At 62.6% G+C, this 23,849-nt stretch overlaps 1 protein-coding gene across 1 annotated transcript; it reads right to left on the reverse strand.

Annotated features, from left to right (window-relative positions):
- Nucleotides 1-242: 242 nt before the first annotated feature.
- CPXM1 (carboxypeptidase X, M14 family member 1) lies at nucleotides 243-23,297 on the reverse strand. The gene is made up of 14 exons (XM_030563357.1): nucleotides 23,078-23,297; nucleotides 21,279-21,386; nucleotides 15,891-16,000; nucleotides 14,628-14,767; nucleotides 14,332-14,416; nucleotides 12,467-12,617; nucleotides 11,184-11,272; nucleotides 10,907-11,030; nucleotides 10,127-10,323; nucleotides 9,040-9,219; nucleotides 8,190-8,487; nucleotides 5,161-5,300; nucleotides 2,598-2,700; nucleotides 243-1,317 (listed from the first exon to the last, which is right to left on the reverse strand). The coding sequence occupies exons 1-14, from the start codon at nucleotides 23,295-23,297 to the stop codon at nucleotides 1,055-1,057; spliced, it is 2,208 nt and encodes a 735-aa protein (XP_030419217.1). The 3' UTR covers nucleotides 243-1,054.
- Between the last annotated feature and the right edge of the window lie 552 nt (nucleotides 23,298-23,849).

A 23,849-nucleotide genomic window follows, 5' to 3' on the forward strand; every position in this document is an offset into this window, starting at 1 on the left:
TTCCCCCTCTTCTGACCTCACCACATTCAGGTAGAGAGAGGACAAGATCCTTTCTTGCCCATCGCAGTCGGGAGCGGAGAGCCACAGCTCAGCTCACGGAACCAGGGCCACCCGGGGGGGGGGTCAAGTGGGGCAATTTGCCCCAGGCCCTGGGCCCCATAGGGGCCCCGTGAGCCCTGGCTCCGTGATGGTCCGGGTCTTCGGCGGCATGGGGCCCTTCAGTGCTGCCGAAGACGCGGAGCAACTGAGGGGCCCCCTGCCGCCGAAGACCCAGACCACTGCTGGGTCAGTACAAACACTGCAGCTTCCCCGCTTTGCCCCCGGCCCCCTGAATCCTCTGGGTGGCCCTGCCCAGGACCAGCTCACATTCCTGAGGCCCTTCCCTTTCTTCCGCACGCCCTGGGGCCTGCTGTCCAAATGCCCTCTGCTTACTGCTGCCTCCAGACCCGAGGATTCCTCCTGGGGGATTTGCCAAGCGGCAGCCAGGCAGAGCAGAATGGAACCAGTTAGCAGACGCCTCTCTTGGGTGGCTGGACTGGGACCTGCAGGATCCCACTAAACAGGGATTTCCCTGGTCTGGCTAAGACGACAGCAGCCGTGCTGAGACCCTCCTGGGGGAAAGCTGCTCTTTGAGGTGTTACAAAGTCCTCTTCCGCTGGCAAAGCCCATCCCGGGTGCCTGTCGGCTGCTTGTGCCCCTAGGGAACATGCCTGCAGCTTTGTCTGCGCCACTGATTTCTGCTGTCTTGCCATGCCCAGGCACCTCTCCCCCTGAACTGAGACCATCTGGGTGCTCAGAAGCAGGGTCTTGGGGCTGCGGGCTGGAGAGCAGGCAGGGCAGGGCAGGAGGTAGGAAGGGACAGGTCCCAAGAAGACACCGGGCCAGCAGTCACACCCTGCTACAGACTCACGAGTCAGAGCCAGAGGTCAGAAGCGAAACAACTCAGAGGAGCAAGAAGCCGCTAGACTAGGGAGCGTGGGGGAGGGACCGCGAGTCGCACAGAGCACATCCTTCTTCTACGTCCCCACACAGTCCAGAAGGGGTTAATCCCCTCTCACCGGGCCTGCCGCTGGGCCCTCAGCTTGCGGAGCCGCAGCTGCCGGAGCCGCAGGATCAGGTCCTTGGGGATCTTGCCCCCCTTGGCCAGGATCTCGCGCAGCCGCTGCTTGGGCGTCTTGGTGAGCTGGAAGTCGCAGAGGGTGGGGTTGTCCTCGAAGGAGACACGGCAGGTCCTGGTGACGGGGTGGTAGCCTTCGGCCGCGGCAGTGACCTCGTACTCGCCCGGGTTCAGCAGGCGCCAGTAGTCGCCGTCGAAAGCTGCCGGGGTGACAATAAAGGCCGGGGTGAGGGTTGAGGGGCGGCAAGGTCACAGGGCTGGATCTGTTAGCGCCTGTCTCTGGTGAGCCCTACTCTGCAGAGGGCTGGGCTTGTGCTGCCACCTCAGTGACTAGCAGCCCTGTGTAGACAAGGCCTGGCCCTGCTCCCCCCAGTCCTGTCTGGGGCTGGGGTGACCGGTTCCATGGCATGGCTCCCACTGCTGGGGCCAGCCCGTCTGTCAGCATCCATCTCCCTTTCCCTGCTTTCACCTCAGTCCCGCTATTTACACCCATCCAGAGCCCACCCCACCCAGCTCCTTTCCCCCTGGGACCCTAGGTCCGTCCGTCACTGGCCCCAGTCATCCCCCATCCCCATGGGCTGAGCCACCCAGATGGATTTAGTTCATCAGGACATCCCTGGGTCTGACCCCAGAACCTGCGTCTCTGAAGGCATGAGCCTCGCTGCAGCTCCACCAGCTCGGAGCCAGCAGCGCACTCGGAGCAGGAATCCCCGGAGCCACCGAAGTCGGGAGTCCATGGAGTGAGGACTCCACCCACAGGCCGCTGGCTGGTCCAGCCGCTAGACAGGGTAGAGCGCGGCCTTGTGCGAGCGCTGGTTACACAGACGCCTGCTCCCAGGGCCGCTCCCCTAACACGGGCCACGGACCCCCCTCCCCTCCCGGGGCCGCTCCCCTAACAGGGACCATGGACCCCTCCTCCCAGGGCCACTCCCCTAACATGGGCCACGCCCCCCCACCCCGGGCTGCTCCTCTAACATGGGCCATGGACCCAGCTTCTCAGGGCCGCTCCCCTAAAGTGGGCCACAGACCACCCCCCTCCCAAGACCACTCCCCTAAGGCAGGCCACGGACCCCCCTGGGGCCGCTCCCCTAACACAAGCCATGGACACACACCCCCGCAGGGCTGCTCTGCACGGACCCAGCTCCTCCCACCAGGGATGCTCCCCAAGGCAGGCCAGGGACCCAGCTCCTTGGGGCGACTCCCCTAACATGGGCCATGGACCTGCCCCCCCAATCCCCGAGGCTGCTCCAGCAACGCAGGCCATGGACCCGGCTCCCCTAATGTCTCCCCACAGCTGTGCAGTAGATGCTAGTGCTGCCCGGCTCACTGGTCACCCCGTGCCATACAGCTGGGGCTGGCACTGCACCGCCCCCCACACGTCCCTCTGCCCCGCAGCCCTGGCAGGCCAGATGCCATGTTCTGCTCTAGCTGCAGTGCAAGGGGCGTCACTGGGACTAACAGGCTGCGGCGCCTGCGATACCTGTTCTGACGTCGTGGTTGATGCCGTCCACGGCAATGATGGCGTCTGCAATTCCCTGCTCGGTGTCCTTGTCCCGAACGACCCCTTTAATGCCCCGGCGGACCTGGGCAGACACAGGACGGAGCACACCTCAGAGGGGGCTCCCGAGCCCACACAGTCCATAAGGCACTGCCCCTCCCTGGGTACAGTGGGGAGAGCGAGCCGGCCCCCCAGCCCAAGGGGCAGCACCATCCACATGTCGCCTGCGGGGCGGCTCCCTGCAGTTTGTCCAGTCCTGGGTTAAACATCCAGAGCACTGGGGGTTGTGCCCCTTGGCTGGGGCGGCTGCCTGTCCCACAGCCGAACGCTCTGGTGGGCATCCTGGATCTCCCTTTGCCCCATCGCTGCTCATCGCCCCTGCAGGCCCCAACACCTCCTCTCCTCCCAGAGCGTTCACCTTCGGCCAGTCACATCGCGCCGCGCTCACGGACTAGCCCCGCGGAGAGGGCTCAGCATCACCACCCCCGGTTCCGGAGGAGGCGCGGTTCACCCAAGGCCACGTGGTGAGCCAGTGGCAGAGATAGGGTTAGAACCCAGGTGTCCTGAGCTCACCCCACAGCTCCACACAGCCTCTTGTATCAGCTACGGCGGCTGTTTCAGTCGTCACCAAGCGGCTCTCCTGTCCGTGTGTGTGGAGCCCAGCTAGGCGGGGAGTTTTCAGCCTCTCCCCGGAGAGCGGTGCCTTCAGCCGCTGGCCACCCTCCCTGCCCTGGGACTCCCTACCCTTTGCCATTCTCTGAGGTGCCCAGCGCTGAGCCCCGGGGCACCAGCTGTGAGAGCCCAGAGATTAACAAGCCACCCCCTTACATGGCCCGGCAAAGCCCCGTAGGAGAAGGGTGTTGTGATGAACTGGGAGTGTTCTTAACGTTTTCTCTGAATACTGTGTTGGTGCCTCAGTGTCCCCTACACATTTCTTAATATCTAGGTGGTGGAATCAGGGTGTGTGATTGCTGCAGAACAAAGGGCCAGTGCACCTAAATGCCTGACACTCTGTCTCCTAGCAACTGATGGCCTGGGCCCCTCCCCTGCAAAGGTGCCAGCTGAAGGTGTTGGAGACAAAGGGATCAGGTGACCTCCTGGCCCAGAAAAGGGGCTGAGCAGAGAGGAGGGGCTGGGAGGGGTGGTTAGTCTGGAGCTGGCTGAGGGCAGACGTGGGGGTCTGGCTCACTGCCCCCCAGAATGGACCCAGCCGAGGGGTCCGGTTCGCTGTATCTACAAGCTCTGTTTTAGACCCTGTTCTTGTCATCGAATAAACCTCTGTGTTAGTGGCTGGCTGAGAGTCACGTCTGACTGCAAAGTGGGGGTGCAGGACCCAGTGGCTTCCCCAGGACCCCGCTGGGGTGGACTCGCTGTGGGAAGCGCACGGAGGGGCAGAGGATGCTGAATGCTCCAAGGAGAGACCCAGGAGGTGAAGCTGTGTGAGCTTCTTGCCCTAAAATCAGTCTGCTCCAAGGGAGAGGAGGCTCCCCAAAGTCCTGACTGGCTCTGTGGGGAGCTGTTCCAGAGCATCGCCCGGGGACCCCGTGACAGGTGTGAAACATGTGGGCTGCCCACACTGGTGAGAGAAGAGCCGAGGCTGGGCCCCCCGACGCACACGCTGCCCAAGGGACCGAGCTGGCACGGAGAGCTAACCCCAATTACCTGCTATTCCCCCCGGAGGGTCATTGCCCCACAGTGACCTCTGCAGCCCCCAGCAGCTGCTGGTTTACGGGCCGTGCGTATGTCCAACGTGTGCTCAGTGAATCTCGGCAAGCGCCCATCCCCGGGGATGCGGGACGGTGTCAGGACTCGTCTACCCTGGGGTCTGAGCCAGTGGCGTAGTTTGAAATGAGGCTAAACTGCGCAGGTGCAAATCGCACTGCCCCGTACGAGTAGTGTCTACGCTAGGCAGTGCGCGCAGGCTGCTGCGTGGGCGGGGGGTGAAAGTCCCAGTGTAGACAAGGGCAAACATCCCTTAGGATGGCGTCGTTCGCCCCTGCCGGCCCCCAAGAAGCCGGATATCACTGTTTATTGTTTGGGGGCCTCTCTCATCTCGAGCTTCCATGATCTTCTGACTAGCCTTTAAAAAACTCTCATCAAGCCCTGTGTGCTTGTGCATGCATGTGCATATTGCCCTCTGCTGGCTGGATTCAGAAATGCTCTGTGTGTCATTGCCCCTACATTGCTATCAGCTAATGGTGATTCCCCTTTAGCTCAAGGGGTAGGGGATTGGGTTTTGTCCTGAATGACATCCAGTTCCATCCTCTAACCACTGGGTCTCCCTCCATCCCAGGTGGGTAAGTGCTGCCCCATGTCTCTCCAGCCTTGGCGCCATGACAGGTTCAGCGCCAGCACCAGCACCCAGCCAGAACCTGCCTTGCCCAGAGCAGCCGCTCCTGGGGCCTTGCCCAGCTCCCACAAGGCCACGTGACCTCCACAGAGAAGCTCCAGGAGGCACTGCCCTAGATACCCACGTGCAAGTGCCAGGTAAGGCTCCGGAACTGCCCTGGCCCCGGAGCGCCCCCCCTTAGGCCAGGACACGCACCTGCTCCATGAAGACCAGCAGGGACTCCTTGTTGTTCTCCCACTCCCTGGGCAGTTCGGACTCGTGCGGGAATTTGTCGCAGGACAGCTCTACAGTGACCTCAAAGCAGTTTGTGTGCAGGTAGCTGAAGTCGTTCATACCTGCACCGGGAGACAAGCACGGGGCGATCTGGTGCCACGTCAGAGAAGGGAGCTGAGCTCCTTACAGCAGCCTGCACTTGGAATGGGAAATACAGCAGGGTGTTGGGCCCTGCTGCTGGTTTGTTATTGTAGGGTCACTCGGAAGAGACAGACCCCGTGCCCTGGTTTGTTACTGTAGGGTCACTCGGTGGTGACAGGCCCTGCACCTTGGTTTGTTACTGTTGGTGTCACTAGGCATAAATCTAGGCCTCAGTGAACCAAAGCTCCTCCGTGTTGAACTCTACTTGATCTAGAAAGCCAGCCGCTGTGAAATGAAATGTGTAACAGTAAGTTATCAGTTGCAGCACAGCTCAGACCAGTCTATAGCAGTGGTGATAAGGCCTGTGCACCTTTAGCAGAAGGACAAGGCAACTTACAGAAGAAAAACTTACTAACGAGCTGCCGCGGCCAAGATTACTTAATGCACCTGCGCTTACGTAACTGCTACAGGGGGAAGAAGGAGGAGGGGGAGGAGGGGGGAGGAGAAAGAAGAAAGAGGAAAAAAAAAACTTATAAAAAGGGAAAAGCCGCTTGTGTCGGTGTGCATGATTTGAGGCGTTCGTCTCCTTGCACAGCTTTGAGATCTCAAATAAACTTTGCTTGCTTCTCCACCCTGGTGTGTGTTCATTGGTGCTTCGCACTCTGGGCAACAAATCACTGTTGCTTGCCTCAGGCACCCTCTGTGCCTGCAACACTACTGTAGGGTCACTCTGTGGTGACAGGCCCTGCACCCTGAGTACTGGATAAATTCCAGTAAAAGGGAACTGGATAAATTCATGATGGAGATGGATGGCAGGAGAGAGATCACTTGATCATTGCCTGTGTGGAAGTAGGGAAAGAATTGACAAGGATTTGTAGGGGATCTTAATGCATGTCAGTCTGTTAGCAAGAGTTAGGCCAGCTGTAACCCTAATGACGTGAGATTTGTAGAAGCGCGGTTAGTGTGAGGCGAGTAGGAAAGAACTGTGTGAGAAGTTATCACGACCTTGCACTGATAATTAAATACGTAGACTGGCGCCCAACGTGAGGAAAATAAGATAGCAGGATAGCCTATGTATAAACAAAATGCAGCTGTTGCTCATTATTGTCTATAGTATTGCTTGTTATTGTCTGTAACGAAGGTATAAATGCTTGCTGTAATTGTTTACCTGTTGAGAGACCTGTCCGGGACTGGGGCGACCCAGTATCCTAGGGCACTCCCTCCCTCTATTGCAATTGCTGGAGTTAGAATAAAGTATTTGATTTTGCTGCACCCAAACAAAAAGCGAGAACTAAGTTTTTCTCCGACAATTTGGGGGCTCGTCCGAGATGGCAACGCCTACTGAGATACAGGCAGCTGCTATGGATCATTCCCTTTCGAACCTCATGGCGCCACAAGAGAGGTATGAGACTTTTTGAAATCTCTATTGGGGTGTCGTCGGAGGACTGTCCGTGGGGCCTTCTGTCTCTGTTGGGCTCACGTCATCTGAACTTATTGACTGTGCAGCAAGATCAGATACAAAGTGGTATTGGGGGAAAGCCCCAATCAGGTTAGTTTATAGCAGTACTGGGAAACTGCTGGGTTGGCCAACAAGGTAATGCATAGTGAAATGCATTAGGTAATGCATAGTGAAATGCATTAGGTATGCACCGGTGCTGAGGGGTTTTTAACCGCCTCAAGAGGGGTTGTTATACCGCCTCATGGTATTGGGTCCAGACATAAGGTACAGATGCATCGTGGTATTTGGAAATAAGGCCTTGGTGTGTGTGTGTGTATACACTAGTGTGAGTGACTGTTATTGGAAGACGCCCAGAGTACCCTGTGAAGCGAAAGCTCGTGACCAGGACTACTCTAACGCAAGCCTGGTAACTAGTGGATCTTTAGGAGATCCGACCCACGGTGGGCTGACTCGGCCTGGCATCGTCCGGTGAGGAAGCTGCCTGGGTCTAGGAGCGTGTGAACCCATCTTCCCTCCCCCTTTCCTTTCCGTGTGGGCTACTGAGCAGTCTGATCATCTCACTGGATGCAATCAGAGTAAGCGGCGCCGTCTCCCTGAGACTAGCCAACGCTCTTTGCTGAAGGGAGGTGTAGGAGGGTCGTGGCCATCCTCGTTAGCCTCTCCTGTGTGAGTACCCTGTAGGGAAAAATCCTTAGTTTACGTGCCGCTAGCGCGGACAGGGCATCCCCCCTGTGTGTGTGTGATTGGAAAATGGGTAGGGGACAGTTTAATTATTCCAGCTCACCCCCTAAGGGTACCCCATCTTATTTCATGTACGTACATTATGGTCCAACAATCTGCAGGTATTTAGAGAATTGGAATCTTTACACTCCGACACCTGTTAGGTTCACTCCCTCTGGGGCACCTGGCATTGGCCACTGTCAGTAGACAGATACTGGGCTAGATGGGCCTTTGGTCTGACCCGGTACGGCCGTTCTTATGTTCTTATGGTTTGTTACTGTAGGGTCACTCAGCAGTGACAGGCCTCGCACCTTGGTTGGTTATTGTAGGGTCACTCGGCAGCGACAGGCCCTGCGTGCAGGGTCACTCCTGAGCGATGGACACAGCGACAGAAGCTGTTTCAGCCGGGTCTGGCCAGAGGGCAGCTGGGCAAGGCCTGTCTGCATCCTGAGCCAAGAAGCTCCGTCCCAAACACAGTGAGGCCGCCTCCTCCCCCACCCCCTGTGCCAGCCAGTGCCCCGGGCAATGCACAGCCGGGATCGCTCCCAGCTTGGGGGCCTCGGGAAACGATGGGGCTCCAACCCAGAGACCTCACTCCCTGTCCAGCGCAGGGCACGTGGGCTGCCAGGACCTCCCTGCCCCAGGGGATCCAACAGCCCTTCTCCCCGGGCTGCGGAGCGGGGCCACCTACTTCCCGGCACCGTGTGCCAGTGGGCGCCGTTGATGATGTTGCCCTCCCTGGTGAAGTCCTCGTAGTGGCAGAGGCGGCGCTCAGCGTCCACCATGGCCAGGTTGGTGGTGGCATAGACGGTGGCGAGCCAGCGGAAGACGGCGTCGTCGGGCGTGGGCGTCAGCTCCTGGGCCTTCCAGTAGGTGCGGGTCATGTCGTAGGGGTAGGTCACCACGAGCTCCCCCCCGTGCAGGTTGGCGCTCAGCACAAAGGGGAACTTCTGCATCCAGTTGATGACAGCGCGGGTCTCCGGGGCCACCTGGGCAGGGACAGGCCTCGGCCTCAGAGCGCTGGGGGGACAAGTGCCCCCAGACGCTGAGGGCAGGGGTGGGGTGGGAAGCGTGGCCTAACCCTCGGCTGGGACTGGCTCCTGTGCGAGGTGCTGCTGTTCTGCCCGGGCAGCATCTCGCACCCGCTTCGCCCTGGGGTGAAGGGCTGCAGGAGGAGCAGGGTGCCCATGGTGTCTGCAGGCCCCTGGCCTGAACCGCGGCTCCCCCTCGGGGCCTGGATCGTCCCACTGCTGGCACGTGAGAGCCGCCGGGCAGCAGGCCCAGAACACCCCGGTTCGCATCCGTCACGCCAGCCCCCGCCCCTCACTCTGCCTTATAGCAAGGAGAGTCCCCGGGCCTCCCAGCCCCATCCATCCCTGCACCCCAATGCGCCTTCTGCCCCTGCACCGTACAGTGCCCCGATGTCCCCCACACCCCACAGGGCCCCCCCCAGGGCCCCCTACCCCCCACACTCCACAGCACCCCCTATCCCGGCCCACCCTGTGTCCCCCCCCCCCCACCGCATGGCCGGCGGGGCTCACCGTGGCGTTGGCGAAGGTGTAGTACTCCGGGATGGGGAGGTAGTGGTTAGGGAACTTGTGAGGAACCAGCTCGTTGTCTTCGGCGTCCCACAGGGCCGTGTTGAGGTCGGCGAAGTTGTGGTTGAGGTCGATGCCTTCGTAGGTCCAGCGGCCCACGGCCCAGCCCGCCAGCTCTGAGCCCTGTGGGGAGGGGGGGCTGCAGGAGAGCTCAGCTCCCCCTCCTCTGCCACCCGCCCACTCTCTGGGGCTCATTCAGAGCATGTGGGGCTCAGAGCCCCCCACAGGTCAGAGCCCCTAATAACGGCTGGGCCGCTGTGACATCCCCTGGCCTGCCACGGCTCTCCTACCCCCATCTGCCTCCCTCCCTCCCAGACAGCTCAGCCCACACCCGCCAGAAGGGCCCCCACACCCCCTTCTGGCACCCTGCCCCCATCCCATCTCGCTCCTCCCTGTGCGTCTGTGTTGGAAGAGAGCACAACGACATGAGGCTGATGGCCCGGGATCCCCATCGCCCTCACTGCCCACGGCCAGGGCGCCCCACGGCCAGGGCGCCCCACGGCCAGCCCCAGCACAGTTCGTGGGGCTGTCCCCCTAGAGCCCGTCAGGCCCCTCTGGCCCACTCCCTGCCGGGGCCCTGCAGGCACACGCGCTCAGCTGCCTGACCACAGGAGCGAGCTGGGTTAAAGCTCCCGAGAGCTCTGCCCCTGTTCCCGCCTGGGGCTGGCCTCTGCCGTGCCAGCAGCACGGAACAATGCTGACCGGGCGTGCTGAGAGCGCTTCCTGCTGGCTTCACGGGAGTGGAGGGGGCGAGCGTTCAGCAGCCACCCGGCCCTGCATCAGCAGGGTGCAGAGAGGGACCCAGCCCTGCCGGCAGGCTGGGATTCCCAGGCCACCCCACTCGGAGCCAACCTGGCTGGTGTCTGGTGCAGCTGTACTGCCTGCTTCCCTGAGCCCGTCAGTGGTGCTGCCTTGCGTCCGCAGGGGCCCGAGTGGTGGTGAGATGATGCCCACGGGTCCCCCAGGCCCAGCAGCGGAGACGCCCGGCCGGAGCTGCCCTCCCCTGGGCACGGGTCCCCGTGGTCCCTACCAGCTTGTAGGCCGTCTCGTAGCCGTCGGGGTTCATGGAGGGCAGCAGGTGGATGCGGGTCTCGCTCACCAGCCGGACGACGCGGGGGTTGCCCCGGGTGTACTCGCCGCACAGATACTGCATCAGGTTGAGCAGGAGCTCGCGGCCCAGCACCTCGTTCCCGTGCATCCCGGCCACGTAGCGGAACTCTGGTTCCCCTGCCGGTGACACGCAGCCAGCTGCCCATGGAGCCTGCTGCCCGCCCGCCCGGCGCCACCCTCCGGGCACCAGGCTGAGAGCACGGCCAACCCCACCTGCTCTCCGAGGCAGGCTCAGCGGATGCCCTAGACTGGGGGCAGACCCAGTGGACGCCCTAGACTGAAGGTGTTTGGGGGCAGACACAGTGGGTGCCCTGGCTCTGGGGGGGTGTCTGGGCGCAGACCCAGCGAGCGCCCTGGCTCTAGGGGGCGTCTGGGGGCAGATCCAGTGGGTGCCCTAGACTGGAGGGAGGAGGTGTTTGGGGGCAGACCCAGTGAGCGCCCTGGCCCTGGGGGTGTCTGTGGGGGCAGACTCAGAGGGGCACCCTGGCTCAGGGTGGAGTTCAGCCAGGCCAGCCTTGTGGGACATGGGGCAGCAGAACAGCGGTGCAGATGGACGTCCCCTCAACCAAAATGGGACTCTCGGAGCATGGCATGAGAGGCAGGAAACAGAGCTCCCTCTCTCCGTCCGCCAGCGCCAGGGGTGCAGCCGGGAAGCAGTTCCGGTGGCGTCTCCCCTCGGCCCCGTGCTGCGGGGACTCACCCAGCTCATGCTGCCCGGGGTTGTCCGAGATTTCCATCACATACATCTTCAGGCCCAGGTAGCTCTTGCCGATGCTGTAGACCCGGGTGATGTTGGGGCACTCCTCATTCACCTCCTTCATCAGCTGTGAAGGGCAAGTGGCACGGCTAGCCTCTCCTGCCAGGGCTGGCCGACATGTGCCTGCCTTCCCTGCCGGCGGTGGGCACCGCGAGGGGCGGGCTCAGGGCGGGAGCTGCCTGCCCCAGCCGCATGGAGGCAGGGAGCAAAGGGAACGTACCTTTCTCATCTCCTTGTAGTTGTGATGCCTGAAGTCCAGCTTGTCGGTCGGCATTGGCTCGTTCTCCCAGGAGTAGATGTTGTTGGGGTCTGCAGGGAGAGACGGGCGTGAAGTTCGGGGCTGGCATCAGGTCCAGGCACCAAGCGTTCCCGTGTTCGCTCGCGGGCCGCCGGCCCCCATTCTCCCCAGATGGGGCCATGGGAGGCTGCCCTCAGCAGCTGGATGAAGGCAGCGGTCATCCTGGCTAAGGGCAGCCCGCTGCCTCTTTCCCGTCTGAGAAGGCCCTTCGCGGAGAGCGGCTTGCGTCCCCTTTAGAACAAGGGGAGGTGGCCGCCATTTTGGAAAGAGGGCAGTTCTCCCCGAGCGTCACTAACAAAGATTATTGTGCAGCCTTCCCCTTATGGCGAATAATGGCAAAAAATGACCAGTCAGCCTAAAAAGTTACATACAAATCTATCCCTTGCTCCAGATCCACCTCTCAGCCCCTTGGTGTGTAAACAGCCAATACCTGATCTGATATCAACAGGGACAAAACGGGTCTGACGCTGCAGGCTGTGTTGACCCATTTTCAGAATTAAATTTTGTTCACAACCTAATTCACGGATCCACGTGCAACACCTCAGCCCGTGCGTGCTAGGCTCAGAGTCTGGGCTGCCCAGCGTGGGAGAATACACAGTCTTTTTCCTACATAACAGAGGCTGTATCCCTGCTTCAAGTGCAAAACTCACCCTGAACTACAGGGCACGGCCAGCACCTCCAGGAGAACAAGACAAGCTAGAATTATACCTGTAAATACGTAAAAATATCCGAGCAAGCTGGGAGGGACAGAAATGTTCATGCTTCAGGGCTTGACCTGGCCTATAGCTCCTGGGGGGGCAGGAGGGAACGCTGCCATCGGCAGGTTAACCTATCCCCCAGGGACTCTCTCAAGCAGCTGGTACAGGTCACTGCCAGAGCCTGGGTTAAAAGGACTGCGGATCTCATCTGGCCCAGCAGTTCCTGTGTTGCTGTGCATGACCCGGCAGGGCTGTTAGGTGAGAGGAATTTCTCAGACAGCCGCGTCCCAGACCATTTGGGATTTGTGCCCCAGAGCCAGCCTGGCCCGGGGACCTGGCACTGCTAGCGCGACAGAGGGTTGCAGAGGAGACAGGCCGGAGGGACTGAGAGCAAAGGCCCCGGCTTGATGCCGCATAACGGAACGAAGGGGAAGACAGATGGGCCTGGCCAGACGCCCTCTCGGAGGGAGAGCACAGGGACAAGCCCACCCCAGCAGCGCGTCTTACCTGGCAAGGGGCAGCCCAGGATCTCCGCCCTCAGGCAGATGGTGCCGTTCTCAAACCAGGTCTGGGGGTTGATGCGGATGTAGCGCGCCACCACCGGGGTGGGGAGTGCATTGAGCACAGGCGTCTCGGGGTCCTTGTTCCCCAGGAACACCTAGAGACAGACAGACGGACACGGTCCTGGCCTTCGGCTGCTTGCGAGGCTCATTCTTATCCCCATTATAAATACTCGTCCTTCTGGGGGAGGTGGGTGCTGGTGACAGGGGCTGGCATGCCAGGCCTGGGGCCTCCAGCCCTGCACACCCCCAGCAGCCGGAGCAGGGCTCCTCCATGCTGCCCCCTGCCCTTGGAGTCACTGATCTCCCGCCTATGCCCCAGACCGGATCTCCCCCTGCTCTGAGCAGGACAGTACCCGCTCACCTCGTGGCCTGCTGCCGCCATTGCCCAAAGCGCTGTCCAGGCCACACACCCAGCCCTCCTCCCGGGGCAGGATGCTGAGTCCGTCTCTAACACAAGCCGGGATTCTCCCAGGCTCCCGGGACTCTGGGAACTAGGGCTCTTGGACTGCCAGGCAGTGAGAGCCGCCCCATGTTGCCTGGCACTAGAGAAACAGCAGCTGGGTCCAGTGTCCACATTGCCCAGTTGGCAGCTCAGAGGGCCCAGGATCAGAACCCAAAGGATTACACCGACCCAGCCCCCGCCTGCTCCCCCTGGCTCCCATTCAACCCGAGCTGCCTGCGTGAGGCTGGAACCTGACACCAGACCCAGGCTTGTGCCAAATCCCAGGGAAAGCAACAGCTCCTCTGCCCCGGGCCAACAGGGCTCGAGGCGCCCGCTGGGACTCACGCCAGCTCAGAGCTCCCCAGGGAGAGAGCCGCAGAGTGCAGTATGGGACTCTCACAGAGACCCACTCACCACCCGGCCACAAGCCCACCCCCCCGCCCTCCCCAGGGGGGCCTGGCTCCCTCTCGGGGCCGCCAGTGAGATGGACTGGCCTTTCCCCCTAGTGCAGAGGCGGCTGGGAGCTGCCGGTTCCTCCCCCCGGCTGGCTGCTTTCTGCCTGTTCACAAACTCAGTTCTTTCCCAAAAGATTGGGCAGGAGGGACAGGGAGAGGTCAGAGCAGAACTAATTCTATAGCGCAGACACACACACACTGCACGGCCGTACACACGCACTGCACTGATTTATTTACACACGCACACCGCACTTCTGTACACACGCGCACACATACCATGTAGTCACACACACACTGCACTGATTTATTTACACATACACACACACACACCCCCTCCAGCCCGGGAGGCAGGAATTTGGCCCGGGGCTGGGGCTGCCAGGGGAAGCAGAGCTGCCCTGGGGCTCTGGCCGTTCCCCACCCCCAAACAGAAGCTCTGGATGGATGGAGCCCAGCTGATGCTGGGGGGGGGGGAAGCACAGGATTAGCTACAAACTATCCCAGCCCACACAGCTATATTAACCCTCCGCAGACTGGCTGACACCAGGAGAGGGCTGTGGGGAGCAGGGAGGGGTCAGGTCCCGTTGGGGGGCTGTTGTGGCTCCTGCTGCTAGGGGAAAGGCACCCGAGGTGGGTGAGTGAGAGGCGCCCTCAGGCTGGGGGTCTGGTCTGGCACAGCCTGACTCCAGGGCAGCAAATGTAGCTTAAAGCATCCAGTGCCCTGCCCCTGCCGGGCCGCACAGAGCTCAGTGAAATCCAGAGGCTCTGACCCCGCACCTCTGTCCTTAAGTCCTCGAGGCCCAGGCAGGCCCTGCCACCCACAGACACTCACACAGACCATTCGCCCCGGTGCTGGCCCATCGCCCTGGCCGCCTGCCCCGCTAGCCTCCCGTCCCCATGAGCGCCCCCACTCACCACCTCCTCCGTCCCGTTCCTGCCTGGCTGCCAGGTGTGTGTGTCATTACTGAACTGGACTTTGTAGGACGTCACCCAGTCGTACCTACACGGGGAGGAGGGGGAGAGAGAATCAGCTGTGGGGTCAGTCACCAGCACTGAGGGGTTTATAGGGATCCTGGTCCCCTTCACTGATAGCCCCACAAGAGCTGTCCGAGAGCCTAGATACCACAGCGATGGGCTCACTGACCCAGCCAGTGGCTGCGGCCCTGGATCCATCACCCCGCACTCTCTCCTCCCCTGCACTTGCTGCTTACGTCCAGATGGAGTTCAGTCCCTGTGTGATGACGCCGGTAAAACGGGTTGGCCGCCGGGCATCAATCTCCAGCCACTGGTCCCGGTCCTCGTGGCCAGCACACCAGCCTCCATCGTAGAAGTCACCGTCGTGAATCCCAGACTGCAGCGGGGAGGAGAGGGACAGAGAGCGGCGGGAGGTCATTGTGGGGCAGCCGTGGAGCATGTGAAGCTGTGCACTGGGAGTTCCCGTGCCAGCGCCCTGGGGTGCTGGACTCCTTGGGGCTCCTCGTGGCAGTGACTGTCCCTCCCACGATAGCGAGTGCTACTGTGAACAGGTAACCCTACCTGAGCCGGCCCTGGGGCTCATCGCCCCCCGAGGACTGCAGGGAAATTCACCAGCTCTGTGCAGATCTGACTATTCTGAACAACCTGGGCCAGATGTCACGAGCGCTCTCCCCACGTCTGGGGCACAGGCCAGTGGGACCTACTGCGCTACCGGGAACGGGGCAGCTTCCCACCCAAAATCCCCACATCCTGGCTGGAAAACAGAGCCCTGGTTTCAGTGGGGAAATCCACAGAGCTGTGCAAAACTCCCCCCAACCCTCCCCGCAGAAACGGGCCGAGTTCTCTGGCTCTGAACGAAATGGAAAGGCTCGGGGGGCTGCTGGGTCGTTATACACATTTCAGTGTCTGATGGCGGCCAGGGGCAGCTCCAGGCCCCAGCACGCCAAGCGTGTGCTTGGGGCAGCATGCGGCGGGGGGCGCTCTGCCGGTTGCCGGGAGGGCGGCAGGCGGCTCCGGTGGACCTCCCGCAGGTGTGCCTCCACTTCGGTGGAGCCGCGGGACCAGCGGACCCTCCCCAGACACACCTGCGGGAGGTCCACCGGAGCCGTGGGACCGGCGACCGGCAAAGCGCCCCCCGCAGCGTGCCACCGTGCTGGGGCGGTGAAATGTCTAGAGCCACCCCTGATGGCGCGTCCCCTACCGGAGAGGAGAAATGCTCAGCAGGACCCTTTAGCCAGCGGCCGTGGGAGGTTTCTCGCCCTCCAGTGGAAGATAGTGCAGTGAAGAGGCTAGTGTGGGGGATGGATGGGGTCACCCTTCTGGGGGGGAGGGGGAGAGTTGGGTGAGGGGGCTGGGGCTGCAGCCAGGAGCCGTGCGGACGGCACCCCACAGCCCCTGGAGGGAGACGATGCCCAGCCGGTGGCCAGGTAACTGCCATGTGGGCTGGGAGAGGCCTCGCTCTGACGGAAAGGGTCCCCCCTCCCCCCGGCACAGCACACCTGTATATTGAGGCGTCCCCGGTGGGCACCCAGACCGTAGCGCTTGCTGGTGGAGGCTCGTAGCTGCGAGTCCGACACCCTCAGAGACTCCAGCCCCAGCGGGGGACATTCTGGTGGGAGGCCGAAGGCGGAAAGGAAAGAAAATCAGCTTAAAGAAAAGCCAGAGGGGCCAAAGGCATCCTTGGTGCAACTGTAAACAAACCTCTCCTCCCTGCAGCCTTGGCCAGCGACAGGGGCAGGAGGAGAGGGAGGCCGGGCCAGGAGCCGCTCCCCCTGGAATCCCATCCTCTGAACGATGGGGAGACCCCACCCAGGGGCAGACCAGCCAGGCTGAGCACCCTGGGGCGTCAGGGACCATCTCTCTCCTTCTCTCACTGGCTGGTGTCAAGAGGGGTGTGATGTCTGGGGGCCCATGGTCTGGGTGACAGCCAGCACCAAATCTGCTGCCCTCTACACTTAGCATCACCCGGGCCCCAGTGACCCCTGCTCAGAGCCTTCAGTCTCCAGAGCCCCGCCCGGCACTGACTGCAAACCCCCCCAGATGTACCGCGGGGCAGAGCTCTGCTCTCCTAGCTCCCTGTCCTCTGCGCGGGCCCTAGACCCGGGCAGCATGGGTATCCCCTGCGGCCTATTCCCAGTGCCGCAGGGGGCTGGGAGTTAGTGCTGAGTGATGGGGGTTACCCCGTGGCATGAGAGAAGGGAGTATTTCCTCCTCTTTCCCTTTGCTTGGTTTCAGTGTGCTTGATGAGCTCTTTCTCGGAGCCGATACAGAGCCCAGTTGGCTGCTACGGGGTGCTGGGCTGCTGGCTTGGAGACCTCACATCTCGGCTGTCACAGAGGCACAGACAGTGCAGGGAATGAGCCTAGGGGCTCACGCGTCTATCCCCAGAGCCAGAGCAGAGTGACTTCAGTGCCGGAGCCAGCCGTGCAGGGACACACTGCAACGCCGTCCGGCCGTCGCTAACGCGCCCAGGCTAACCTCAGCATTCCAGCCTGGCGGTTACATTCAGCTTTCCTAAGAGTCCCCCTGCAGTTTAAACCGCATCCAGCATTCCTCCTCGCTGCCTGTCCTACATTACTGCAGGGTTACTCTGCCTATTAAACAGTGGCCGAACTCCCCTCGAGGTGGCTGCAGCATTTCACGGCTGGGGGGAGTGCGGGCACAGCTGTGTGCAACACCCAGAAGGCCGCGTTAGTGCTAGGGCCGGGGATTATTTATTGTCACACTGGGCACAAAGTCCATGGGGATCCCCTGGATCCAGGGGGCTGCACACAGCCGCGAGGCCAGCCTGATTCAGTTCTCCTCCAGCCAGGACTCAGAACGAGCTCCCGGATGGTGTCTAGCTTTGCACACTTCCCCCGTTCCCCGCCCCAGGAAGAGCGCAGCGCACTCAGCCCAGCCTGGAGCCAAACACACTGCTGGAGACACAAGCGCTAGCGGAGATCAGGCCAGCGGATACCAGAGAACAACAGGGGCTGCTGAAACCACAACCACAGCCTGTGAGGCTGAGTCAAAGAGCCATCATATCCTGCCCAGCTGGCGCGATCCCAGGGGGTCTGTGCAGGGGATGGGGCCAGGCTGGTCGCAGCTGTTCCCCTGTGGAACCTCCGGCTGCAGGCTGGGCTTGTCCCTGCGGGGTAGGCAGGTAACTATTGCTCTGTGGTGCTCCCTCTGGTCCTTGCTCAGAGGGCAGGGGGGTGAAAGGAGAAGTCCTAGGAACTCCTGGGCACCCAGATTCACTGACAGTGCCCTGGAGACGCGGGGAAAGAGGGGATCTCACAGGGTGACTCGGACACAAACCCTCTCCTCCCCCCCGTGCTACAGTCCAAGCATGGGAACCGGCAGGCCCCGCGATGGGAGAACTGCGCCGGGCCAGCCACAGGCTGGGAGTGACTCTCATGAGGTCTTTGCCCAGCAGGGTCATACCCCCCCCCCCCCCCGGCAGCTGTAGCAGGGCCAATGCCACCCTGGGGCTGCCCTGCGCACGTGTGGAGACACAGGGATGAGCCAGGGGAACTGGGCTTCTCCAGCCCACTGCGGGGCGGGCAGCCTCCCTCCTGCCTCTGCAGCCCGACGCGGCCCCTGAGCCCCGTTTCTCCCAGGAACGCCCAAGCCTGAATCCCAGCAGCCTGGAGTGGAGCCTTCGGCTTCCTCTTCCCCCCAGCCACGGCCCCCTCTCTGCAGGGGAAGCGATCTCGTCTCAGACATACGGGGTGAGCCCGCCCTGCGGTTCAGCTGCCCTGCCAGGGACACAGGTGGGCTCCCTGCCTCCTGCCGCTGTATGTCTTCCCCGGGACCTGGCTTGGGAGACACCCCTCTCTCCGGGGAACAGTGAGAACAGGAACCATTAGGTAACGCTGCTCCCAGGCCCTGGAGCAATCGCAAGGTTAGGATTTGCCTCACAGAACAGCCCAGTGCCCATCTCACCCTGGCATTGCCAACTTTCTAATTGCACCAAACCGAACACCCTTGCCCTGCTCCCTTCCCGCCTCTTCCATGAGGCCCCACCCCTTCTCCGAGGTTCTGCCCCCACTCACTCTCTCCCCCTCCCTCTGTCGCTCGCTCTCCCCCACCCTCACTCACTCATTTTCACTGGGCTGGGGTAGGCGGTTGGAAGTGGTGAGGGCATTGGCTGGGGCTGTGGGCTCTGGGGTGGGGCCAGGGATGAGAGGTTTCGGGTGGAGGACGGGGCTCTGGGTTGGGATTGAGGGGTTCAGAGAGTGGGAGGGGGATCAGGGCTAGGGTTGGGGTGGGGGGTGAGGGCATTGGCTGGGGCTTAGGCTCTTGGGTGAGGCTGGGGATGAGGAGTTTGGGGTGAAAGAGGGGGTTCTGGGCTGGGACCGAGGGGTTCAGAGGCAGGAGGGGGATCAGAACTGGGGCTGGGGGTGCAGGCTCTGGGGTGGGACTAGGGATGAGAGATTTGAGGTACAGGAGGGGGCTCCGGGCTGGGATCAAGGGGTTCGAAGGGTGGGAGGGGGATTGGGCTGGGGTAGGAGGTTGGGATTTGGGAGAGGGTTTGGGGTGCAAGCTCTGGGCGACGCTTACCTCAAGTAGCTCCCAGAAGCAGCGGCATGTCCCCCTCCGGCTCCTACACGGAGGCGCAGCCAGGCAGCTCTGCGCGCTGCCCTGTCTGCAGGTGCCGCCCCCACAGCTCCCATTGATTGTGGCCCTTGGCCAATGGGAGCTGCAGAGCTGGTGCTTGGGGCTGGGGCAGCGTACGGCGCCTAGGAGCCACATGTGGGACATGCCGCTGCTTTCGAGAGCTACGCAGAGCCAAGGCAGGTATGGAGCCTGCCTTAGCCCCATTGTGCTGCTCACTGGACTTTTAACAGCCGGGGTCCCTTTTTGACTGGGCATTCCGGTCGACTGGACACCTGGCAACCTTGTCTCACCCCCAGTATCCCCTTTCTGCCAGGCAGAACAGCCCAGAGACCCCTCGTCTTCTCCAGTGCCCCACTCTCCTCCCAAATCTGCCCATCTCTCTGCCCCACTCTCCTCCCAAATCTGCCCATCTCTCCAGCTCGTTCCCAGGGAAGCACAATCCCCAGAGCCCAGGGACAGTGGCTCCCCACTGCACCCTGCAGGGGAATGTCCTTCGGCCCCATGCTAGTGATCAGCTCCCACTGTGAGGGGGGAAATTGCCCAGTTCTTGCTCTGGGCCACTCGCAGACGTGCCCAGCCCCAGACTAGCACCCTAGACTCAGCATCTCCTGCTGGGATGCTGCCAAAGGCTCCTGGCCGGGCTTTGCTCCGTGTTTGGTTGTCGGAGGCTGCGTCTACACTAGATGTTCCCTGGAAATCTCCCCAGTACAGCTCCTCAGGGGCCTGCGAGAGCGGGCGCCCTGCTGCCCTGGCATTGCTGCCTCACGAGGCCGTCCCAGTGAGCAGCGGGCTCCAGCCAGCGTTCCACCCTGCTGCGCCAGAGCTGAGCAGGAAACGCTCCTCAGCGCTGCTTGAAGCCTCAAGAGCCCAAGGAAAAAGAGCGCCAGCTTTCCCAGAATAACCCGCGGGAGCCCGGGCGGGCCCTGGAAAGGCTGGCTCCTCTGCGCAAAGGTTCAGAGGCACTGCCCGGGGGGTATCTGTGTGTGCATGCAGGAGCTCGTGGGAGCGGGGAGAGGGCATGTGGGGGCGTGTGTGCGTGGGGGATACATGGGGGGCGGTTCAGGCCCAGGCATGTGGGGGCAGGCGCACAAGGCTGTTTGTCAGTGCCCAGGGCAGGGGGGTGGGTACACTGAGACAGGTACGTGAGCCCGTGGCAGTCCCTGTCGGGGTGCCCAGGGCAGGGGGGTGGGTACACCGAGACAGGTACGTGAGCCCGTGGCAGTCCCTGTCGGGGTGCCCAGGGCAGGGGGGTGGGTACACCGAGACAGGTACGTGAGCCCGTGGCAGTCCCTGTCGGGGTGCCCAGGGCAGGGGGGTGGGTACACCGAGACAGGTACGTGAGCCCGTGGCAGTCCCTGTCGGGGTGCCCAGGGCAGGGGGGTGGGTACACCGAGACAGGTATGTGAGCCCGTGGCAGTCCCTGTCGGGGTGCCCAGGGCAGGGGGGTACAGCCGAGGGGCAGGAGCAATGGGGTGTTAACGCTGATCTAATGACAGCTGTAACTGCATTTCTGCAGACACCGCTAGCTACGGCAGCTCCTGGGGGCTGGCTGCAGTGGCAGGCACGGGGTCGGGCGTGGGGGGGAGCAGGCTGCTGACAAGGTTTGCTGAGGTGTGGGGGGGGTTAAGACTCCAACCCTGCTCCCCTACAATGGAAAGTCACCTCTGCCCCAAAGGGAGAAGGAAGGAGCTGACTCCCCTTCGCAGGGTCACCTGCCTCCCAAGCAGGACCCCATTAGGTTTGCCAGCTTGGAGCTACATCCGGGCTGCTCCCGAGCCAGTGAGCCAGCCGGCCATGTGCACGCAGCACCCAGACAGATCTCCCAGGACAAGGGACTCTCCCAGGAAAACCTGAGCAGGTGGCAACCGCACTTCCAAGCCCCCGCTGGCCCTGCCCATCTCTGCAAGGCAGGTAAGCGTCGGGTAATGGAGCAGCGCGCCGGCAATGTAGTGGGGGGCCAGGGGGCAGCGTATAGTGAATGGAATTTGGGATCAGACCCAACCCCACCAGGAATCCCGTGCTGCTGCCTTGGACGGGCGGCCATGGTGGGGCGGGGAGGTGGAGCCGCAGGACTCTGAGGTCTCTGCTGCGTAGGACCGATGTGCCGCATAGGACGCAGGCCCTCGACTGTGCGTGCATGTGGGAGCTGGAGAAGAGACCGGCGCTGGACAAGTGGAACCGTGTGGAGCAGCCGGAATTGCTTTCCTGCAGCCTGGGAGCGCGGCATGGGGCTCAGCGGGGATACCCAGGCTGCGTCAGCACCCCCTGGCGGGGGAAGTACGTACGTGGCTGCTGCTCGGTAGCTGCTCCCGGGGCTGAAGCCTTGGGTTTCTTCTTCAAGACTTTTTTCTTCACTACTTTAACCCGCACGGATTTTTTTGTGGTGCCCCTGGCTGGAGAACGGCAAACCAGACACACGGTCACCCTGCTTCTCCTTGGGGAGGGGGCACCCGGAGCAGCCAGCACAGCAGCGAGCTCCGGACCGGGGGACGTGGGGGCTGCGATTCAGGGCTCTGCCGGCTGCCAGGCCTGCCATGGGGAGTGGCTGTGAGGATTGTGCTGCTCCCTCTAACCCGAGAGATCAAGGTTCCTTCGTGAACAACTGAGGACTGGCGTTTCCTGCTGCCCCAGAGCTCAGCCCCATAGCAAAGGGCCCAGCTATGCTGGAACTGCCCTGTGGGTCCTGTCCGCTGTGACACACACAGTGCCCCCAGGCAGCTCCATTGCTGCCTCTGTGCTGCACATCCCGGCTGCTGGGAGCAGCACAGCTGCAGCAGGGCCAGAAATCAGTTCCTCCGGCTTCTGCGGCTGTGGCTAGAGGAGGTCACGAGGGCCTGGGACACGGACTGGAGCTGCTCGGTCCGGTCTCACGAAGGCAGTTGGTGCCCAGAGCCCTAGTGAGTTTGTCAGTAGGTTTGTGGAAGAGCAGGGAGGCACCTAGGGCTGTTGGATAGTGGGGGACCCCTGACCACAGATTTGCTAGTTCCCCCCCTGGCCCAGAGGAGCCTGGGGAGCGCTCGGAGACCTGGCAGTGGAGGGGAGGGCTGGGGCTAGCGGGTGTGGATGGGTTCCCTCTGCTCCATTCCCCAACTCCTCTCCCTGGGCCCCGGCTCAGAGATCCCATTGTGGCTTCTCCACCCCCTCAGCCAAGCCCAGCTCATGCGGGAGGCCAGGGGCCTGGCTGTGCTGGGGGTGGTGGGATCTGGGAGCAGCAAGACTCAGGGGCATCCTGTCCATCACCCTGGGCCAGGATCCACCAGTCCTGGCCTCGCCTACCGACTGCTCAGCAGAAAGCTGCTGGCCAAGTGTGGAACAGGCCAGCTGGCAGCCAGCCGGTGCGGGAGAGCAGCCCGGTCAACCGATCCCCTCTGCAGGCAAAGGGAAGGGAAGGGAAGAAATGCTGTGAGGGGAGCCGGGCTGCTCGGGGGAGGATCCCCGCAGCCCAGTGCCCAGCGAGTCCCCTGCCCCGCCCCAGCGCGGCTTGTGTGTTACTGCAGAGAAGGGCAATGGGAGCAGCCGGTGTGCCCAGCTGGGCACTCTTGGGGGATGCTGTGCAGTGAGAGATCCCCCCCCCCGCGAGCCACACAACTAGCACACAACACGCCCACAACACCCCGGCACCACACAACTAGCACACAACACGCCCACAACACCCCGGCACCGCTCAACACGTCCCGCAGCGCGCCCACAACACCCCGGCACCGCACAACACGTCCCGCAGCGCGCACACACCACACAACACGCCCCACAGAGCGCACACGCCAGGCCACAGCACACAGCCCACAGGAAAGAAAACGGGATGCAGCAGGCTCCACAACAGGACACCATGCCCCAACACAACCCCTGAGCCCCACGGGGAAGCCAAGCCGAGCGCACCCAGCCAAGGACTCACAACGCACCCCAGCAGCACAGACACCCTGAGCAGAGAGTGCACGGAGCCAACACAGCCACAGGAGACACAACCACACACAGCAGAAGGCTGGAGCACCCTGCCCGAACCCACCCCACCTCTGACCCCCCTCCCCCAAGCGCCGCGCCCAGCCCAGCCCGACCCCCCGGTGCCAGGCTGGGCTCCAGCCCCTACCTTCACCACCCGCTGCCTCCTCCTCGGCAAGCCGCAGCCTCTCGCCCTCGGAGACGGGCTCCCCCAGCTGCCCTGGGGTGCTCGGCGCTGCGGGTGCCGCCGTCACCTCCCGCTCGCTGCCTGGACGGAGGGTGGCGCGCACAGGGGCCCCGGGCAGGCGGGCTGCGGGGACCAGGGCCGGGGCCGGAGCCAGGAGGAGCAGCAGGGGCAGCGCCAGCATGGCGAGGGGCGCAGCGGACGCGGGACGCGCTGCTCTGGCTCGGTGCGCTCAGCCCGCAGCACGGCTGGTCCCTCCCCCCGCCGGGCTCCACACAGCTACCGCATTGCGCGGAGTAGCGGGACCCTCCAAAAGCGCCTGGGCTCCCGGCTGGAGGGGTGGGGGGCAGTTCCTGCAGCGCACGGGCCCGGAGTCCCCAAAGTCAGAGTCAGGGGCCCGGCCCGCTGCTCCCTGGGGCGAGCCTGCTGCTGTTTGCTGCCCTGCTCCGCCAGCGAAGCTCCCAGGAGCTGCCCGAGCCCATGGCACCAGGGCTGTGGGCGAAGTGTGCCCGCGGGTGCACTGCTACCAGGCCTGATGCTACAGCCCCGGTGTACAGTCTAAGGCCAGTAGGGACCACAGGGATCATCTGACCCCCTGGATGGCACAGGCCAGAGACGGCCCCACAATCATTCCTGGGGGGGACTGGCATTGGGCGCTGGCTCTGGCCAGTGCTGCCCCCACTGAAAAGGTGCCAGGAGATCTGCCTTCTAGTCCTGACTCCTGGGCCTGCCATCC

Source organism: Gopherus evgoodei, chromosome 5 (genome assembly GCF_007399415.2).
Source record: "Gopherus evgoodei ecotype Sinaloan lineage chromosome 5, rGopEvg1_v1.p, whole genome shotgun sequence".
NCBI classification, from domain to species: Eukaryota; Metazoa; Chordata; order Testudines; family Testudinidae; genus Gopherus; species Gopherus evgoodei.